We start from the raw sequence: 20,248 nt of genomic DNA on the forward strand, positions 1-20,248 counted from the left end.
AAAAAAAAGTGAGCTAAATATTATAAGGAAAAAAATACCATATAAAGAATGGTGCATTAAATATACTTTTAAAAAATTGAACATTAGCCAAGAGCCAGTAGCTAATGCCTATAATCCTAGCTACTCAGGAGACTGAAATCTGAGGATTGCGGTTCAAAGCCAGCCCAGGCAGGAAAGTCTGTGAGACTCTTATCTCCAATAAACCACTAGAAAACCGGAAGTGGTACTGTGGCTCAAGCAGTAGAGCACTTGCCTTGAGCTGAAGAGTACGCCCAGGCCCAGAGTTCAAGCCCCACGACCGAAAAAAAAATTGGACATATCATTGAGATTTTATAATTTTTCTAATTCCCAACTTTCATATGATGATGTTATGTTAGTACATGGCAACTTAATTCACAACTATACTACAGATCAAAGTGACATCCTCCCAAAATTACAGTGAGAAGTTGGCTGAGTGTATACAAAGTGAGTTAGTCTACACCTTACTGCCCTGTTTCTTAAAGATATTTCATGAAAATCACAAAAATAACTATTAAATGGTGTAGTCATTAAATGATGTAGTTGGGGGGCTGAGAAGGTGGCTCAGTGGTAGAGCGCTTGCCTTGCATGCCTGAGGGCCTGGGTTCGTTTCCTCAGTACCACATAAACAGAAAAAGTTGAAAGTGGCGCTGTGGCTCAAGTGGTAGAGCACTAGCATTGAACTAAGAGCTGAGGGGCAACGCCCAGGCCCAGAGTTCAAGCCCCACCACTGACAAAAACAAACAAACAAATGGTATGGATGGGTACTGGTGGCTCACACCTACAAACCCAGCTATTCAGGAGGCTGAGATTTGAGGAGGATTTGAAGCCAGCCTGAGCAGGAAAGTCCATGAGACTTTCATCTCCAGCTAACCACGAAAAAGGCAGAAGTGGAGCTGTGGCTCAAAGTGATAGAGCACCAGCCTTTAGTAAAAAAAAGCTCAGGGACAGCAGCCAGGCCCCAGGCCTCGAGTTCAAGCCCCAGTACTGGCAGACACACACACATATACATGCACACCATGCACATGCACACACACACACATAATGAGAGGCGAATACTTTATAATGTTGTTCTAAGAGACAAGCTCACACCAAAAAGGCTTTTCTTGTCTACTTTGTAGAATGCCAACATAATACACATCCTAGACTCACTTCGTCCAACCACTCTGTGCTTACTGGTGTAGGCTTAGCAGACAGCATCTGCTCAATAAAAGTGGCAGCACAGAGGAAGCATTCTAAGACCTGAGGAGCATCAGTTTCCTGCTCCCTATCATCACTCTTGCCACAAAGCTCCCAGTATCCCACGTAGCACAGGGCTGCAGAAATTCCTAGTAGAAACACAGTAATCAGGCTCATATAGCCATAATCTCCTGCAGGAGGTGTGACTTAGGGCTGCATGGCCCATGGCAGTAAGTTAGTGGAGTGGCCCCTTCTGCTAGTCACAGAACAGTCAAATGTCATAAGCAGTGCCTATCAAGGCCATGTAAGACTGGGATATATGTGCTAGCAGAACTAGCACTATGTCTCTGCATCCCACTCAGGGAAAAGATCCAACAGCTGGCCTGGGAAAAGGAGCTGAGCAGAACAGTCCAGTCCTTCCTGGTCCCCAAATCACCCTAACCCAAGAGAGAGGATGCTCCAGTCATTCTCGCCATGCCCCCAATGGCATGAAGTCTTGCCTGAGCCTTGATGGGTAGAGTTCCAGCTGAGAAGTTTCCAAGTCATATTCTCCAATTAGTTTCATCAGAAAGAAACTTGGGGACTTTTTTTTCCTTTTAATTTCCATTTATCTAGTTGTGTCTTACTTGTCACATGGTTCTTAACTCAGCAGGGCAGGAAAAAGACATGACATTGTTGTCTCTTCACACCTTTCTGGACAGTGCTCCCTGTTGCCCACATTTCTCCACCAATTGTCTCTGTTGGGCTGAGAAAGAGCTTCATCTTCCACTTCTCATATGTCACCAAGAGAGATCCTTTAAGTGTCTCACTCCCTCAAGGGCTGGATTGCAGTGAGAGTTCTGGTATTGACCAGAAAATGGCATCCTGCAAGGGGCACTCATCAGCATACATCATCTCTAACTCTTGGAATTTTACCTCCTTGGCAACAACTTTTCAGAAGATTCCACTGATGATCTCCTCAGTGCACAAAAACAAAACAAAACAAACACACAATACCTACAACAACAGCAAGAAACCCACTGCAATCTGATCTCCCTAATGAGTGAAGTTTTGATCCAGATTCCAAATGACAGTAGGCAAAATTTTTGATACCCATCTTACCTCAAAACAAATAAGCGAAAGTTATTTTTAGGAACCAGATATATTCCTTTACATAAATCATACCTTTTATCCTGATCTTCTTGGCTCTCGCTTGCTTTGCTTACAGACAGCAGCCTCTTGTCTCGAGGAACCTAAAAAGAATCACCATTCATCCGTCAGACTTATATTGAAGCAACTGTGTTCATGTACTGGACTAGACACCAGAATATGCAAAATTAAAATAGAAGGTTCTCTAGGAAGGAGGAGTAAGATGGATATTGTCAGAGGATGGTTAAAGTTGAGTAGCGCTGGGCACTTCTGGCTCATGCCTGTAATCTTACCACTCAGGAGGCTGAGATCTGAGGATTGTGGTTCAAAACTAGACCAGGAAGGAAAGTCGTGAGACTCTTATTTCCAATTAACCAGCAAAACAGCTGGAAGTGGCGATGTACTCTAGTCTTGAGCACAAAACCTCAAGGACAGTGCCTACGCTCTGAGTTCAAGCCCCAGGACTTGAACCAAAAAAAAAAAAAAAGTGAGTCACTACAATGGCACCAGAGACAAAGGGCTGGTGAGAAACATGAGGTCACAACAAACATGATTCATTCCATTTAGGAAATTGGACCTAAGCAACTCTTCCTGGCCCTGTTACCTCCAGGCCAGCCCCTCCTAGGGATCGGATGAAGGGAGAAAAGTAATGTGTATGCGGTGAATCTGAACACCAGTGCCTTTGAGTAGACAGAGCCTGTGATCACAGAATTACAACAGCTGTCTGTGGAACAGTCTTGACTTAGGGTAAAGGAGAAAAGTTAGGTAGGAGCCGCACTGTCAGCTAGTAAAGGCACAAGTATCTCATACTATGTCACCCTTCCTACAAAGCTTATTGTTTTATCTTCACTTTTTTTCTCTCTTTTTTAATTTTTTTGGCCAGTCCTGGCTTGAACTCAGGCCCTTGGCATCTTTTGCTCAAGTCTAGCACTCTACCACTTGAGACACAGCGCCACTTCTGGCTTTTTATGTTATGTGGTACTGAGGAATTGAACCCAGGGCTTCATGGATGCTAGGCAAGCACTCTACCACTAAGCCACATTTTTTTTCTAACCATAATCCCAACATATTACTGAAAAATGTCAGCTATGTTTCTGATAGCATTTAATCTCCTGACTGTACCATGGATCATTTCTCATAGTTTCCAAACATAAAAGTAAGTATGTTTAGATTGTTTAGTTAGCTGAGTTTTTTGCTTCTTCTTCTTCTTCTTCTACTTCTTCTTCATCTCCTTCTCCTCCTCCTTCTTCTTCTTCTTCTTCTTCTTCTTCTTCCTCTATAGATTTTATTATAGATTTTAGCCAAACTTGTTGACCCCCAAAATGCAGCCTCAATATATTAAGATGAAAGCACATTGTGAGAAGCATTCCTCTGCTAGACTCCCCCAGCAATGCCTCTAGTTTTCACTCACCCACATATGTATGCAAGCCTAGACAGATGGACTAAAGAGATGGGGAGCAGGTGGCCAAGAGTCAAGATCTCGAGTTTGAGCTGGTTACCAGTGGCTCATACCTGAAATCCTATCTACTGAGGAGGCTGAGATCTGATGATCATAATTAGAAGTCAACCTAAGCATGAATGTCCATGAGACGCTTATCTCCAATTAACCACCAAAAACCTGAAAGTGGAACTATGTCACTGTGTCTCAAGTGATAAAGTACAACAAGCTTTATGAAAAAAAAAAAAAAAAAAGCCGGGCACCAGTGGCTCACGCCTGTAATCCTAGCTACACAGGAGGCTGAGATCTGAGGACTGCAGTTCAAGCCAGCTCAGGTAGGAAAGGCCTTGAGACTCTTATCTCCAATAAACCACCAGAAAACCAGAAGAGGCGCTGTGGCTCAAGTGGTAGAGCACTCACCTTGAGCTGAAGAGCTGAGGGACAGCGCCCAAGCCCAGAGTTCAAGCCCCACGACTGACCAAAAAAAAAAAAAAAGATCTGTGTCCAGACACTGAGTTCAAGCCCCAGGACTGGTGCACACATGCGTGCACGTGTGCGCACACACACACACAAACATACAATCTAGATTTTAATTTCCTGAATTCAACTCCCATCTTGACCACTAACAAAATCTGGTCCTAGTTTTCCCATTTATAAACTAGGTATGCACTAAAATTAAATGAGTTACATTTTAAAATAATGAGACTGTGTAGTCGTTTACAAGTATTTGTTAAATAAAAATAAATTATGAGCCCTTTGTTCATATGACAGTTTTTGAGAGTCTATAATGTGTCAGGTCTTGCTAAGTACCAGATAGAAATAAAAACAACATAGTTTTAGTGCTGAAGATGTACTGATGATGATAAACATAAATTTTCAGTACCCAGTACAGTGATATTCATCACAACATTATTCAATAGCTCAAAGTATAAACAACCCAATGGTTATCAACAGATGAATGGATAAACAAAATGTGGTACAGTCACACAACAGAATATCAGTCTGACTTTAAACAACATGCAACTCTGCCACAAGCCACAATGAATAAACCTTTAAGATATACTATGCTAAATGAGTTAAACCACATACCAAGGAACAAATATTATATAATTCCACTTATATGTGGTACTCAGAACAGTGAAACTGGAAGAGGCCAAAGATACAACAGAGCTCAGCAGTAGGTGTAGGAAGAGAGGATGGGAGTTAGTATTGAATGGGTAGAATTTCAGAGAGAGATGGAGGAGAGTGACACAATAATGACAATGTCCTTAGTGCTGCTGAACTGTGCACTTGAAATGGTTGAAATGGTCATTTTGGTGTTAATGTATATATTACCACTTTTTTAAGTGGTAAAGAGAGAGAGAGGATGATGAACGAGAGAGCGATGCATCGATCAAGATGCATCAAGATGCATTGCACTCATAGGCTCTGTGGCTCAAGTGGAGGAGGGCTCTCTTTGAGCTGAAGAGCTCAGAGACAGCGCCCAGGCCCAGAGTTCAAGCCCCATGACAAACAAAAAATAAAATAAAACAAGACACATTGTACTCATAAACAGCTTTGTTGAATGGCAATCCCTTTATGCAATCACTTAAAGATAATACAAATATAAATAATTTTTTTAACTAAAGTGGTAAGGAGAAAGTAGTATTTAGAAGAAGGCCTATCTCCCCAACCCTGCCTGTGAGGTTGGGCCCGCTGGCACAGCCCACTTCACCAGGAAAACTTATTATTTCTACTTATTACTTATTGTTTAAAAGTATTTTCTGTATAATATAATGATAGAGATTCAAAGCCAGCCCAGGTAAGGATGTCTATGAGATTCTTATCTCCAGTTAACTACCAGACAACTAGAAGTGGTGCTGGGGCTCAAACTGGTAGAATACGATAGCGCCCAGGCCCTTAGTTTAAGCCCCACAACCAAAACCAAAACTTCTGTATTTTTGCCAGGCACCGGCAGTTCACATCTGTAATCCTTGCAACTCAGGAGACTGAGATCTGAGGATCAGGATTCAAAGGCAGCCTGGGCAGGAAAGTTTGTGAGACTCTTATTTCCAATTAATCACCAAAAAGCCATAAGTGGAACTGTGGTTCAAGTGGTAGAGAGCTAGCCTTGAGCAAAAACAAACAAACAAACAAACCTCAGGGACAGCACTAATACCCCAGGACTGGCACACACACAAAAAAAGTACTGAGGCAAAACTGAACTGCCGGTAGGAATTTATTAGGTGCCACCAGGAAAGGAAGAACTTCCACCAGAGATGATACTTTACTTTTTTCCCCCTCTTGGCTGGTACTACAGCAAGAACTCAGGGCATCATGCTTCCTTGCCTTGCTTGCTCAGTTTGCTTGCTCAGTGGATGATCTACTATTTGAGCCAAGCTTCCAGGCTGGCTTTTTGCTGGTTATTTCGGAGGTGGAATATAGGAAACTATTTTAACCAGACTTGCTTCTAACTGCAATCCTCCAAATCTCAGCCTCCTCAGTTGCTAGGATTATAGGCATGAGCCATCAGTGCCCAGCTCAATAACGCACTTCTTTATGGTCCCTTCAACAGACTATTGCAAAATCACTTTCTTCTCAATTTTTGAGTATTCCTCACCTTTTCCCCTTCCAACCAGGACACAAAATTCCTTGTGCCTTTGGTAGTCACCCTCCAAAAGAAATGAGGGAAAATGATGACCTTGGCCAAAAAAAAAAAACATCAGTTCATATTTACAAAGAGGTAGAGAAAAATAGCAATTATTACAATAATTCAAGTTGCCAAAATGTATACTCAAAAAAAGGAGAATGTTCTTTGTTTTGTTTTGTTTTTTTTTTGGTTGGTCGTGGGGCTTGAACTCTGGGCCTGGGCGCTGTCCCTCAGCTCTTCAGCTCAAGGCGAGCGCTCTACCACTTGAGCTACAGTGCCACTTCCAGTTTTCTGGTGGTTTACTGGAGATAGGAGTCTCACGGTCTCTCCTGCCTGGGCTGGCTTTGAACCGCGATCCTCAGATCTCAGCCTCCTGAGTAGCTAGGATTACTGGCATGAGCCACCAGCACCCGGCTTATTCTTTGTTTTTTCATAGACATATCATTTAGGAAAAAGGTTTATCCTCACAGGACATTTAACTTTATTATAATTCTCATTCCACCATATAAATTTTGAAGTTACACAACTGACAAAGGCCTCAAAATGATAATATGAAAATAGAGTTGGAAAGACCAGTCTTTCTTTTTTTTTTTTTGGGTCCGGTCGTGGGGCCTGAACTCTGGGCCTGGGCGCTGTCCCTCAGCTCTTCAGCTCAAGGCTAGCGCTCTACCACTTGAGCCACAGCGCCACTTCCGGCTTTTTTCTTTTTGCTTATGTGGTGCTGAGGAATTGAACCCAGGGCCTCAGGCATGCAAGGCAAGCGCTCTACCACTGAGCCACCTTCCCAGCCCCAAGACCAGTCTTTCTATAGGCACTAAAATGTTCCAATCTTGAATGAAATGAAAAGAGCCATGTAACTAAGTTTCAGAAAGTATTAATTCAACAGAATGAGTTGTAGATTTGGTAATCCTTTGAGTTTTATATAAACTCCCCTACTCTGCAACTCAAAATGTTTATAAAAAGCAATAGTTCCAACTTTCCTTCAAATATTAACAAATGTGGAAGAGGAGAAGTTATTTAGGTATCAACATTCTTCATAGTCAGTTAGCCATATTACTAATAACTATCCTCTATACCTAGGAGAAGTGAAATACATTGTTTTGTAAATTACTAATTATTTTTGTTTCAGGATAGGCTTCTTTTCCTCATTAATACAACAAAACTACTATCTAATAGATATTTGAAATTGTATCTATTTCACAGTGACACAATAAAATATGAACAATATATTTCTTTAAAGCTATTAGCTGAAAGATTGGTTTAATATGATAAAAAGTTTTTAAAAGGTTGTAACGAATCTAAGTGCTGGTGGCTCATGCCTGTAATCCTAGCTACTCAGGAGGCTGAGATCTGAGGATCGAGGTTCAAAGCCAGCCCAGGCAGGAAAGTCCATGAGACTCTTATCTCCAATTAACTACCAGAAAACTGGAAACAGTGCTGTGGCTCAAGTGGTAGAGCACTTGAAGGAAACTGCTCTTCGTGGTGGTTTGGTCTCCAATGATGATTTTTCCACAATGGAGAGAGGAAGAAAAATATGATTCAATCTTATCCCAAACTAAGAGTTCACTGTGCCCACCCAGCACAAGGTACCCTTATCTTCATGTCAATCCTAGCATAAGCCGAAGGTGTTCACCATCGAAGCAAGCAAAGCAGCTCCTCATTCACCATGTTGATTGTTTATGCTACAACTATTGAGTCAAGTTCAACTGGATACAGTCCTTCACACATAAGACAGACTCATTTCTTGCTCAGCTTCTTGAAATATTCCTGGCTTCTAAGTGCTGTGTGGAAGGGTTTATTGTTGTTGTTGTTGTTTTTATTTTCTCTGCTATGTTTTGTGTTACATAAAAGCTTAATGCGGGGGCTGGAAAGTGGCTTAGTGGTAGAGTGCTTGCCTTGCATGCATGAGGCCCTGGGTTGGATTCCTCAGCACCACATAAACAGAAAAGGCCAGAAGCGGCGCTATAACTCAAGTGGTAGAGCGCTAGCCTTGAGCTGAAGAGCTGAGAGACAGTGCCCAGGCTCAGAGTTCAGGCCCCACGACCAACAAAAAAACAAAAGCTTAATGCCAATGGAAACAAATGGAGAATTAAGGGTTCAAATAGTTGCAAGACTTTCACAAAAGCATTCATTATTAGAATGTTCTTATAAGACTGAAAGTTCTAAAATAGCTGAATGTTTCTTATGAAACCAAACGTTCTAGAGGCAACCTAAGTGCTCAACAGATGAACCCTGCCTAAAGTATTATCCACAATAGAATATACTTTATTCACTAAAAATTATAACCATAAAGTAAAAAGTGACAGCCAGGGAGTATGGATAAAATGATGCTAAGTAGGAATTATATGTTTATGCAAGGACATAAGAAATAATCGCTGCAAATTTAAAACTTTCCTTTGCACTGGTGTGAAGTTGTGCTTCATAGATGGGGGCGGGGAGGCAGTAAGAACAGGAAGAGGCTAAAATCCATGTAAGTCCACTGGCCTAGAATGAAGACTCTCCCTTGTCACCCTTTGAGCAGGAAGAGGAGGCAAGACTGGGGTCCTACCTTGTAATAGTCATAGAGCAGCCCAAGGGCCGCAGCGCTGTCCTCATCACCATTAATGCTCATCATGGCCTTGGTGGCAGCTGTCAGGGGATTCTCCAGGTAGGACTTCCAGGCTTCATCCTCACTGGTGTAGGCTCTTCGAGCATTGAACGGAGGGTCAGTGGGCATGGGCACCAAGGCCACTAGTCTTTTATTACTGTGAAAATAAGAGAAACAGGACACTCATTATTGGAGAATTTTTCTTTTGGTCACCAATCATACACTTTCACATGGCGGAAAGGCATGAATATCGCCCCCAAAATTAGAGAGAAATAGAAGAAGAGTAAAACTAAAGTCATTTGGGTTCTTTTTTTCACTAGCCATGAAAAGTAAGATGAAGCCAGGCACCAGTGGCTTGCGCCTTTAATCCTAGCTACTGAGGAGGCTGAGACCTGAGGATCAAAACCAGCCTAGGCAAGAAAGTCCAATTATCTCCAATTAGCTACCAAAAAAAAGCTGGAAGTAGAGTCGTAGCTCAAATAGTAGAATTCTACCCTTGAACAAAAAAAAAAAAGCTCAGAGACCATGCTCAGGCCTTGAGTTCAAGCCCCAGATACACACAGGAGTCTTTTAGAGGCTGTATAAATACTGTAGTAATGTACTGGCCTCCTTCAAACTTGGTTCCATCCAAGTAGTTTAATTATTCTTCATTAGTGAATACTAGAAGGGAACCCTGTAAGAACAGGTTTCATTTAACTGAGCTCTAATTGAAACCATGTGTGATATTTTCAATGTAATCAATATGTTAATAAGCATTAAAAATCACTTTCCTCTAGTTCAATTTATGCTTACAATGCTAAATTCTCATAATGAAAAGTGGCAATATAAGCTACCAGGCAAACACAGCATAGTATATATGGATAATGATAACACTATGGATAGGAAACAGTAGTAAGTAATGAGATGGCCTGTGTAAGAATCCTGGGTTGTATAGTATTCTACTATATGTAGGTGGTGTAGGTTACAAAGACCATTGTGGAGGCTGAGGAAGGCATCTGGAGAACTTCAGATAGAAAGGAAGTATAGTCAATTAATTCTAACCAAGTCAACCTTGTATACAGAAAGCAGCAGTTCACAAGGCAATATCACAATGCCGATGAGCCTAACAGCATTAATACCCAAAGCTGCTGTCCATGTTGGAACTCAAAGTGCTGAATGAGAGTCTAGAGAAGCCCTGTCCATCAATTTCTGGCTCTTTTGCTTATTCGGTGAAACAGAACCAAAATAGAACACTGTGATATTGTATTTTAGTAACAACATGACATTGGCAATGACAGTACCAGTGACAGTATCACCAATAGAAGCCAATGGAAATTCAACCAAGACCTTGATGATCATGCAATTATGAGAGATTCTGTTGCTGGCAGTTCTTCAGGCTCTTCCAATGTTGGATGGTCCTTAGCTTATTTTGTGATGGAGAAATGGTAGGAACTCTTAGCAAAGAATGTGTTAAAAGCCCTTTTCACGTTGGCATAGTGCCATGCTTCAGTGTGAGGTCAGAAAAGGACGCTGATCTAAGATCTTTCAGGGCTGGGGAGTGGAATGGGAAATACACACTTAGTAAAGGGGGCTCTAGGTTAGATAGTCTTTAGGTCTCTGGTCTTTGTGCCAGTGGTTTGGTTGAACTGATTAGGAAGAACAAGAGAACACTGACTCAATTACAAATGAACTGGGAAGAATGTGTATAATTAGGTGTCTTACAATATGTGAGAAAACCCTTTACTGCTAGGCAGGGAGGAGGGTGACTCAAGTGGCAGAAAGCACAGGCCCTGAGTTCAAACTCCAGCACCATGAAAAGAAGGAAGGAAGGAAGGAAATCTTAAGTAGGTTGCTTTTGTATTATCATCATAAAGTCAAAATATCAGTATATGCAGTGACTTTATCACTGAAAAGGAGAATTTTGAGTGAGGCCCCTGTCACTCAGGCCTGTAATCCTAGTCTGTGAGATTCTTATCTCCAATTAACTACCAAAAAGCTAGAAGTGGAGCTGTGGCTCCAGTGGTAGAGTGCTAGCCTTGAGCAAAAAAAAAAGCTCAGGGACAGTGCCCAGTCCTGAGTACAAGCACCAGGACTGAGGATTTTTAGTTTCTCTTGCTGAAGGGAGGAATATTAGTTACAACACTGACTGTTATCCAGACTAAAGCCCAAGTGAGGGATCACACTAGCTAGCAGCCTGATTTACTGGAAAGGTTTTTGCTTGAGTCTTCCTTCCTAAAGTTCTACTCTCCCCTGCTAAATCTCAATGACTGTGTCATCTGTTCCTGACACAGATGTTTACTCATGAATTTAGGAAATCTATCAGCCTTTCCCTTAGGATAAAACTGTGGGTGAATCCACGTATAATTAAATATTCTTGGAAATCGCAATGGGACCAAATATTTCTTTTCACATTTTGATGGCTCAAAAGGATTTTTATGTCATGCCCCCATGCCCCATTTCACTGTACACTGACTTTGGATTTTTTTTTTTTTTTGTCAGTGGTCATGGGGCTTGAACTCTGGGCCTAGTGCTGTCCCTGAGCTTCTCAGTTCAAGGCTAGTAGTACTCTACCACTTGAGCCACAGTGCCACCTCGGGTCTTCTGGTTGTTAATTGGAGATGAGTCTTACAGAAGCTGGGCACCGGTGGCTCACGCCTGTAATCCTAGCTACATAGGAGGCTGAGATCTAAGGATCAAGGTTCAAAGCCAGCCTGGGCAGGAAACCCTGTGAGACTCTTTTTTTTTTTTTGGGGGGGGGGGTTGTGGGTTTTAAGAATCCATGCTGATTTCTACAAAAAAATAAATATCAGAGACATAATAACGCATAAAGTGATTTTATTTCAACTCTGTTTTGGAGTCTGAAAGTACAATATATCAGTAGGCCTTTTCTTTTACATCTGTTGAGGGTCTCACAAGGTGTGGCTTTGGGTCCTGAGACTCTTATCTCCAATAAACCACCAGAAAACGGGAAGTGGTGCTGTGGCTCAAGTGGTAGATCACTATCCTTGTGCTAATCCAGGCCCAGAGTTCAAGCCCCATGACAGACAAAAAAAAAAAAAAGAGTCTCACAGATGTTCCTGTCTCAAATCTCAGCCTCTTGAGTAGCTAGGATTACAGGCATGAGCCAGCCACCAGTGCCTGTGATTTTGGATTTTTGATTCATAGATTATTCTTTCTCCAGGACAGAGTGCTATTGAATGAAGTCTGCTTTAATAAAAGGAAAGTAATCTCTCTGGTACACTGAGCAAATATATAGACTTTGTAAAGAAACGTTCCACAGAGCACCTTTTTACCAACGTTAGAGACACTTTTTGAGCTGCCATTACTGATCATCAGGAGTGACAATTCTCATTCTGCTTTAGTCACTTTCTTAAATATCCTCTGTGAAATTTCAGGTGTGCGATGTTCAGAAGTCCTGAGCACAGAAGTGTGATCAAGCGTGAACTCCCAAGAGTGAACTCTCCGGGACAGTCTTTGGAGAACAGAGATGAGTGGCAGAGAATTCTCAGCAAGGCAAATGCATGGGAACTCACACATACAACTCCTTTTTTCCTCTTGTTTTCTTTGACCCACTGCTTCATTTTGTGAATGCAACGAGCAAGGCTGAGAGATGAGTCACCAGCTGAAGTGGTGAAAGGGAAGGAGAAGGACAATCTGAGATCATAACCAGCAAGTTACCTAAGGCTCTAGATCACTAAGCCATATCAGCCCTCTTCTCCCTTCTCTTCCTTCCCCTCCTCTCCCTTCCCCTTTTCCTCCTCCTCCTCCTCCCTCAGGGCAGTAATGACAACATCATGAACCAAGAGCTTTGCTGAGGGAGAACAGGAAGCTGCATATATTGGCTTCACCTTCTAAAACTACATCTCCCTTGCAGAAAGTCAGTCACCTTATCCTTATTGCAGATTTAACCTTAACTGTTAATGCCTCTAACTAAACAATTTCCCACCTGTATTCCATATTGAGATCTGGTGAGAAGATCTTCATAGAACACAATTTTCCACAATGTATGAGCCTTCACAGCTTGTAAGATCAAGTCTAAAACCCTCCCCTTCTCTAGTCACAAGAAATGCCCTTAACTCCCCTAAATTTATTGAGCCAACTGCTGTCCTGATCTAGGTGTTGAGAACACAGTACTGGTCATCCAGAACAGTTCCGGTCAGGGGGCCTAACTCTGGGCCTGAGTGCTGTCCCTCAGCTCTTCAGCTCAAGGCTAGCGCTCTACCACTTGAGCCACAGCACCACCTCCAGCTTTTTTCTTTTTCCTTATGTGGTGTTGAGGAATTGAACCCAGGGCCTCATGCATGCAAGGCAAGCACTCTACCACTCAGCCACCTTCCCAGCCCCAGACCAAGTTCTTAGTGCTATGGAAATTTTCATTCACTGACTCATTTACTCATTTATTAAAGTAATTTTATTGTCAGAGACTGCCCTAAAGAGGTAGAGGAACCTCTGGCCCTTGGGCCATATAAGGTCCAAGAAATCATATGGCAGATGACACATGCTTTTTGTATGCTTCTTATCTGACTATTGATCATTTTGTGCAGTCTATAACGACATTACAAATATTCAAATGGTCCTTGGGAAAAAAATAAAGTTTCCTTACTCCCACAAATGCTAAAAACAAGTACATCCCAGGGCCCGCACTTTGAGGTCTCTTAAAAAAAATAAAAAGGCTCTAACCCCTATACAAGTCCAAGAATAAAGATGCCATAGATTGATGAATCAAAGAAGTTAGTGTGTGTGCGCACGCGTGTGCATGTGCATGTATATTGAAGCACTAATACTTTAGCTCTTTGAAAATTAAGCTATCATTCACTTGAGGAGTCTTAACTGAGCATTTAAAGTAAGCTGGCACAGCACTAAGAAGTAAGATATCATGGTGGTTTAAAAAAAAAAAAAAAAGATGTAACCCTACTCCTTTTTACAGATGAAGAATACACAAGGGATGACAAACTCAATGTGCTCCAAGAGACTAGGTCATAAGGATCACAGTGCTGGGGTCATGATCACCAACCAGGCTTCCTGCTATAGAGAGCAAAATGGAGCAAGGAATCTACTACACAATGAAGGGGCACAGTATCATGGCACACATCTGGGCCCATGGGACTAAAACCAAGAAACAAAAGATCCTTAGATCTTTACCTCACCTAGAGCAGCAAAGGAAGTGGCTATAGAGAGAAATTATAAGTTGTTCTTGCTAATATTTCCAAAATATGAAAAGAAGCCCAAAGAATGGAGAATTGCCACTTAGAAACCCTTTGGAGAAAAATCATTACCTCCACCATTAAATTTTAGCAGAAGGGATGATCACAATTGTGCAGGTGTGCAGATGTGCTATAAATGTCTATGTAAATATGGACATTTATAGCATCCTTCTTGGGCCATACAAAAGAACCAATTGGACAAGAAGAAGCATGCATGTACCAAACAATTTTTGTGAGCCTCATAGGGTCTGTATGATTTTATAGTGGCAAACGTCACATAGAACATAGTAACTTATTGTTTGAGCCAGGGTGATCACACATGATGCTGGTTGTCTCCAACTTGGGGAAAATGTATAGAAGGGATCAAGAAAAAATACTATGCTGTGGCCAAAGACAAGACCACAGAGGACAGCTTGAGTTCTAAAGGAAGAAAACCATGTTGGCACTGGGAGCTGTAAGACTTTTAGGGCCCATTGACTATCCTGCTGGCTTGTGACATGATCAGTGAGAATAAGCCACAAATTTGTGGGCCTGAGTTGCCTCATCACTGTTATGCAGAAAGACACGTTTGTTTCCTGGTCCAGCCTCACTCAAATCAAGCAGATGTTAGCCAAAGCAGCCTGTTAGAAAGACAGGTGGAGTTGCAAGAGACACAAGCTTTCCAGGAATTAGGCTTCATATGCCCTCGAGGCTGTGGTGCCTCAACCAGAGGATGTCAAATAGACCTAAAAGTCTTAAGGGAAAACAGAAATCAGTACTGTACTTCTTCTATTATTTGACCCTCTATGAACACCTTCTTGTCTGCCTTGTCTCTAGGAAAAATAGGCTTTAAAAATTCACAAACATGCAGGGCGCTGGTGGCTCATGCCTGTAATCCTAGCTAATCAGGAGGCTGAGATCTGAGGATTGTGGTTCAAAGCCAATTCAGGCAGGAAAGACCATGAGACTCTTGTTTCCAATAAACCACCAGAAAACCGAAAGTGGTGCTGTAGCTCAAGTGGTAGAGCGCTCGCCTTGGGCTGAAGAGCTGAGGGAAGTGCCCAGGCCCAGAGTTCAAGCCCCATGACTGACCAAAAAAAAAAAAAAAAATACACACACACACACACACATACACACACACACACACTCCAGAACAACTGTTAGAATATTGCCTAATAAAATGTCATGCACACCTGAATCAAATACAATGGACAGCCCAATTTCTGTGACAGGAAGAGGCCACTTGGATGATAGGTTACTGAATCTGTCAGTCCAGTGCCTGGGACTGGGAATTTCCTGTGGACCCGAGCCTTGCTCAGACCCTATTTAGACCCTGACCAGCCCAAATGCCAGGAGGCCATGTCACGTGTCTCCGTGATCCTCTCTTGTGTCCTGTCTCCTGGCTCATCTCCAGTCATCATGACATCCCAATTCAGCTCCTCATTGGAGCTAAATTGGTGTTCTTTCTTTCCTCTCTGGCCTGTTTCCTAGCCATTTTTTATGCATTTGGGGGCTGCAGGTCTTTGTAAAACGAGCTGCATGTAATAAAGCGAGCTGTGTAATAAAGATTCCAATATTCCATCTACATAAATGTGGCTTCTGGTATGATTCACCTTACAATATAGAGAACCTAGCCTAGTACATAAACAAATGCAGTAAGACTTTTTGTAGGAAGGAAAACTTCTATTAGGAAAGATGATTAAAAGCACTATGTGAATTTGTAATAGTTTTCCACTACAAACCATTAACATGGCTCAAACACATTTGAGTACTCGATCCTTTTTTTTTCTTTCTTTTTAGTCAGTTGTGGACTTGAACTCAGGGCCTGGGTGCGATCCCTGAGTCTCTCTGTGCTCAAGGCTAGCACTTTATCACTTGAGCCACAGCACCACTTCAGGTTTTTGAGCAGTTAATTGGAGATAAGAGTCTGATGGAGACTTTTCTGCCTGGGCTGGCTTTGAACTGCAATCCTTAGATCTTAGCCTCCTGAGTAACTAGGATTACAGGTATGAGCCACCAGTATCCAGAACCTGTTTTTTTTGTTTTGTTTTTTAATCCTAGTAGTCACTGAGAGATTTGAGAATGGAAATGGAAAATGCAACCAACCAAAGCAGTTCTTCCAATAGAAGAGTCTCCAAGATTCCATGGTCAAGTAAGAAACTCATCTAACATCCAAAGGCAACCCCCCTCCCCGCCTTGCCTCAAAAAGAGGATCCTTACCTGCTGATGTGACATGAACTCAGCACAGAACATTTCCTTAAGATACACAAAGCCAATTTTTCTCACCCTGCTATATCTTTATAAGTGCAGCCTTTAAGTTGGCCTCAAAAGGATGTACAAGAGCTGGAAAGGTGGTTCAGTGGTAGAGTGCTTGCTTTGCATGCATGAGGCCCTGGATTCAATTCCTCAGCACCACATAAGCAGAAAAAGCCGGAAGTGGCACTGTGGCTCAAGTGGTAGAGCGCTAGACTTAAGCTGAAGAGCTGAGGAACAGCACCCAGGCCAAGAGTTCAGGCCCCACAACCAACAACAACAACAATAAAAAAAAATGTACAAACAGGTACAGAAAAGCAGGAAAAAATATTGTGCTTGTACAAATGGAGTGTCGAGGATCCAAATATTTTCTTGGTTAGAGGTCAATAGAAAACACTTAAAATGGACAACTAAAGACATGGCCATAGGAATTACTGAGATAATTTACCAGAGGTAAATTAAGAGGGGAAGACAGAGATATCAGAGTCACCTGTCATTCTAGCTACTCAGGAGGCTCAGATCTGAGGATCTTGGTTCAAAGCCAGTCCAGGCAGGAAAGTCTGTGAGACTCTTATCTTCAATAAACCAACAGAAAACCAAAAGTGGTGCTGTAGCTCAAGTGGTAGAGTACTGGCCTTGAGCTGAAGAACTGAGGGACAGTGCCCAGGCCAAGACTGACAAAAAAAAGAAGAAATAGAAACATACATTTTGGGCTGGATCTGATGAGATATGCCTGCAATTTCAGCTACTCAGGAGGCAGAGATAGGAGAATCTTGGTCCAAGGCCAGCCTGGGCAAAAATATGAGACCCTGTCTAAAAACAAAATGAAAAGAGCTGGGGCATGATTCAAGTGGTAGAGCGCTTTTCTAGCACACTTGAAACTCTGAGTTCAGATCCTACTCTGACTTCAAACTCTGAGTTCAAATCTTTCCACAAGAAGGAGGGAGAGCTGGGGCTCTGGTGGCTCACACCTATAAACTTAGCTACTCAGAAGGCTGAAATTTGAGGATCGTGGTTCAAAGCCAGCCCGGGCAAGAAAGTATGTGAGACTTATCTTCAATCAACTACTCAGAAAAAGCCAGAAGTGGCACTGTGATTCAAGTGGAAGTGTGCTACCTAAAGCTCAAAGAGGCTCAGAGCCCGTGGCCAGAAACCAGACCTTGAGTTCAAGCCCCAGAATTGGGGAAATAAAAGGGGGGTGAGAAGGGGGGAGAGAAAAGGCACAAATTAAGGAAAAAACTACATAGGTTCTTTGCTGCATTATCTGCAGCCTGAGGCAGCCTGTGTTTTTGTTTCTAACTACTACACATAGCTTTGGGGCAAGAAACAGTAAGCAAATGGCCATTAAAAAAGCCTCCTGAGAAACTGGAGCCTAGGACACTATTCTTTTCCCTGCAAAGAACACAGGATGGCATTTCAATTCATGGACAGTAGAGTCAGTCCACAGAGGGTCTAATCCCAGCACTACTGTCTGTTTGCTCATGATCTTGGACAAGCCACTGTGAGCATTGTACCCCCATTTTCTTATCAACCCTCAGAGATTCAATTGAAGAATGAGGTAATACATGTAAAGTACTTAGACTAGCTCTATGTATTTTACCTATTTAGCTACCTAGAGTGTCATGATTTTAAACTTCAATAGTATGAAACCATCTCTGGTAGACTTAGGGGACACAGGGAAAGACAAAAAGAGTCCCTCACTGAGAAGAGAGTCATCCTAGGTTCATAAGGTGGATGAGATGCCCTACTTTTCCCAGCCCCGCTCCCTGCCTGACCCTGGGGGAGGTGAAGATCATGCATGAGAACACTTAAACTGCCTCACTGAAATTGGAAAATTCCATGCCCAACAAGCATCATGCTTGGTTTTAAACAGAAATTCCAAAGGGCAGCAACTTCTAAACCGGCAGGAGAGGTTCAAGTGGCTTGCTCCCGGCTCCTTCCTTCCTTCCTTCCTTCCTTCCTTCCTTCCTTCCTTCCTTCCTTCCTTCCTTCCTTCCTTCCTTTCCTTCCTTCCTTTCCTTCCTTCCTTCTTCATTCCCTCTTTCCTCCTTTCCTTCCATCTACCTCTCCTTCTTTCTGTGTTTCTTTCTTTCTTCCCTGGCTCTATTGTAATCTTTGACATAAAAGTTTCTACATTTATGAATTTATCAATAAGGAGACAGAACCCTGGGAGAGAGTGAGGAGAGAGAGACATTCTCAGGATGGAAGTGAGAGGAAGTGTGGCCACTACATGGGATATTTGTACTTGTAGACAAAGTTGGTGGCATAGGACAAGTGATTGTACACATCACAAGCCCCTACTGATGTCCATTTATATAGGGGTAGATTGTGTGTATATGTGTCTGGAGAGAGAGAGAGGAAGGGAGGTAGAGAGAGGAGGAAAGACAGAAATACTGAGAGAAGAAAGGGAAAAAGAAGGAGAAGGGGTACCAAGGTATTGAGGAAGAAGAGAATGAGAAAAAATAGAGGAAAAGAAGAGTAGGAGTACAGAGGGAGGAACACAGAAATAGTATCAGTTAATACCCCCACCTCCTTAAATGTAAACTTTTTGCCCACACTTCTTATGCTAACATTTGTAATGACAAGAAGCCAGTGCCTTGAAAGTTGTTTGTTAAACTGAAATCTCCCCGTTTTAGGTAACTTGGACTTTGGGGCACCCACAGAAGTAGACCTCCAAACTCCCAGCTACAGCAGAAGCACCCTTGGCATAGACCTGCCTGTGGCTGCTCCCCTCTGGGAAATTACCTGGCCCAGATTCCCAGGCTGAGGCAAGACTCCCAGGCAGCTCTGGGTAGAAGATTCCCAAGGCTGAGCCCAGAAACACACTCCCTTCATTCCCATCTCCCATCCCCCTCCAGGACTGAGATTCTCTTTGCCCTCCCAGCTTCCTCCCCCACAAAGGCTCCCCTAATAGAAGTCTAGCACATTTGATCTTACCATAGTGTCTTCTTCTTGGAGGATCTGGATTGACATACACCTATACTGAGATAAGGATCTTTGTTTTCACCATGGCACCGACATCTATCTTGCAGGAATCACTGTACTCATGTACTCTGATCCCAGTGTTTCTAAGGCGGTACTGAGCTAACTCTGTATGTGTGCATGCATAAATATGTGTACAGTAATATATGTAAGAGTAGGGCTACAGGAAGGTTGATGGCTGGAGAGGTAAAATCTGATGAAGAGTAGAAGTCAAAAGTTACAGAGACAAAGGAGATCTGAAACTGATAAGGTCCTGTAAGATACAAAAACTAAGACAGGGCCTGCCTCCTATGGTCAGTCTGAACAATGGAAGCATAAAAGAAATTGAAAGGCTAGTCAAGGACCTTCATCACACAAGCAACCTTCAAAGAATAGATAAATCCAATGTTGTTTGAATTGCTGCAGAGTGTAAAACATGGAAAGTTTCCCAACTCACTCTAATCAGCTAGCACAACACAGATATCAAGGGGAACAGACACCCAGCATGCATGTGCACGCCCAAACACAGACATGAAACCAATTAATCAGTTATGACAACAGCTAATATCTACTGAGGGTTTATCATGTTCCATGAACTGCTCTACAGCTTATATCCCTCACCCCAGTGCTACTATTATTACCCCTGTGTCATAAAGGAGAAATTGGAACCTGGAAAGATTAAATAACTTACCCAAGGTCACCCCACCAGTAAGCAGTGGGACGAGGATGAGTGTAGATATAAAGAGTTCAGTTTAAAAATATGCCCAGCAAAGGTAGCTCAGTGGTAGAGCACTTGCCTTGCATGCATGAGGCTCTAGGTTCGATTCCTCAGCACTACATAAGCAAAAAGAAAAAAGCCGGAAGTGGCGCTGTGGCTCAAGTGGTAGAGCGCT

General features: G+C 42.5%; 1 protein-coding gene across 1 annotated transcript in view; it reads right to left on the reverse strand.

The window, feature by feature from the left end:
* Grhl2 (grainyhead-like 2 (Drosophila)) overlaps window positions 1-20,248 on the reverse strand; it is a 126,434-nt gene that overhangs the window by 87,284 nt on the left and 18,902 nt on the right. The window contains exons 2-3 of the mRNA XM_013012439.1: window positions 8,941-9,136; window positions 2,362-2,429 (exon numbers count right to left, since the gene is read on the reverse strand). Of these exons, the coding sequence (XP_012867893.1) occupies window positions 2,362-2,429; window positions 8,941-9,136 (264 nt within the window). The remainder of the gene's footprint in view (window positions 1-2,361; window positions 2,430-8,940; window positions 9,137-20,248) is intronic.

Source organism: Dipodomys ordii, unplaced genomic scaffold (genome assembly GCF_000151885.1).
Source record: "Dipodomys ordii isolate 6190 unplaced genomic scaffold, Dord_2.0 Scaffold17, whole genome shotgun sequence".
Taxonomy (NCBI): domain Eukaryota; kingdom Metazoa; phylum Chordata; class Mammalia; order Rodentia; family Heteromyidae; genus Dipodomys; species Dipodomys ordii.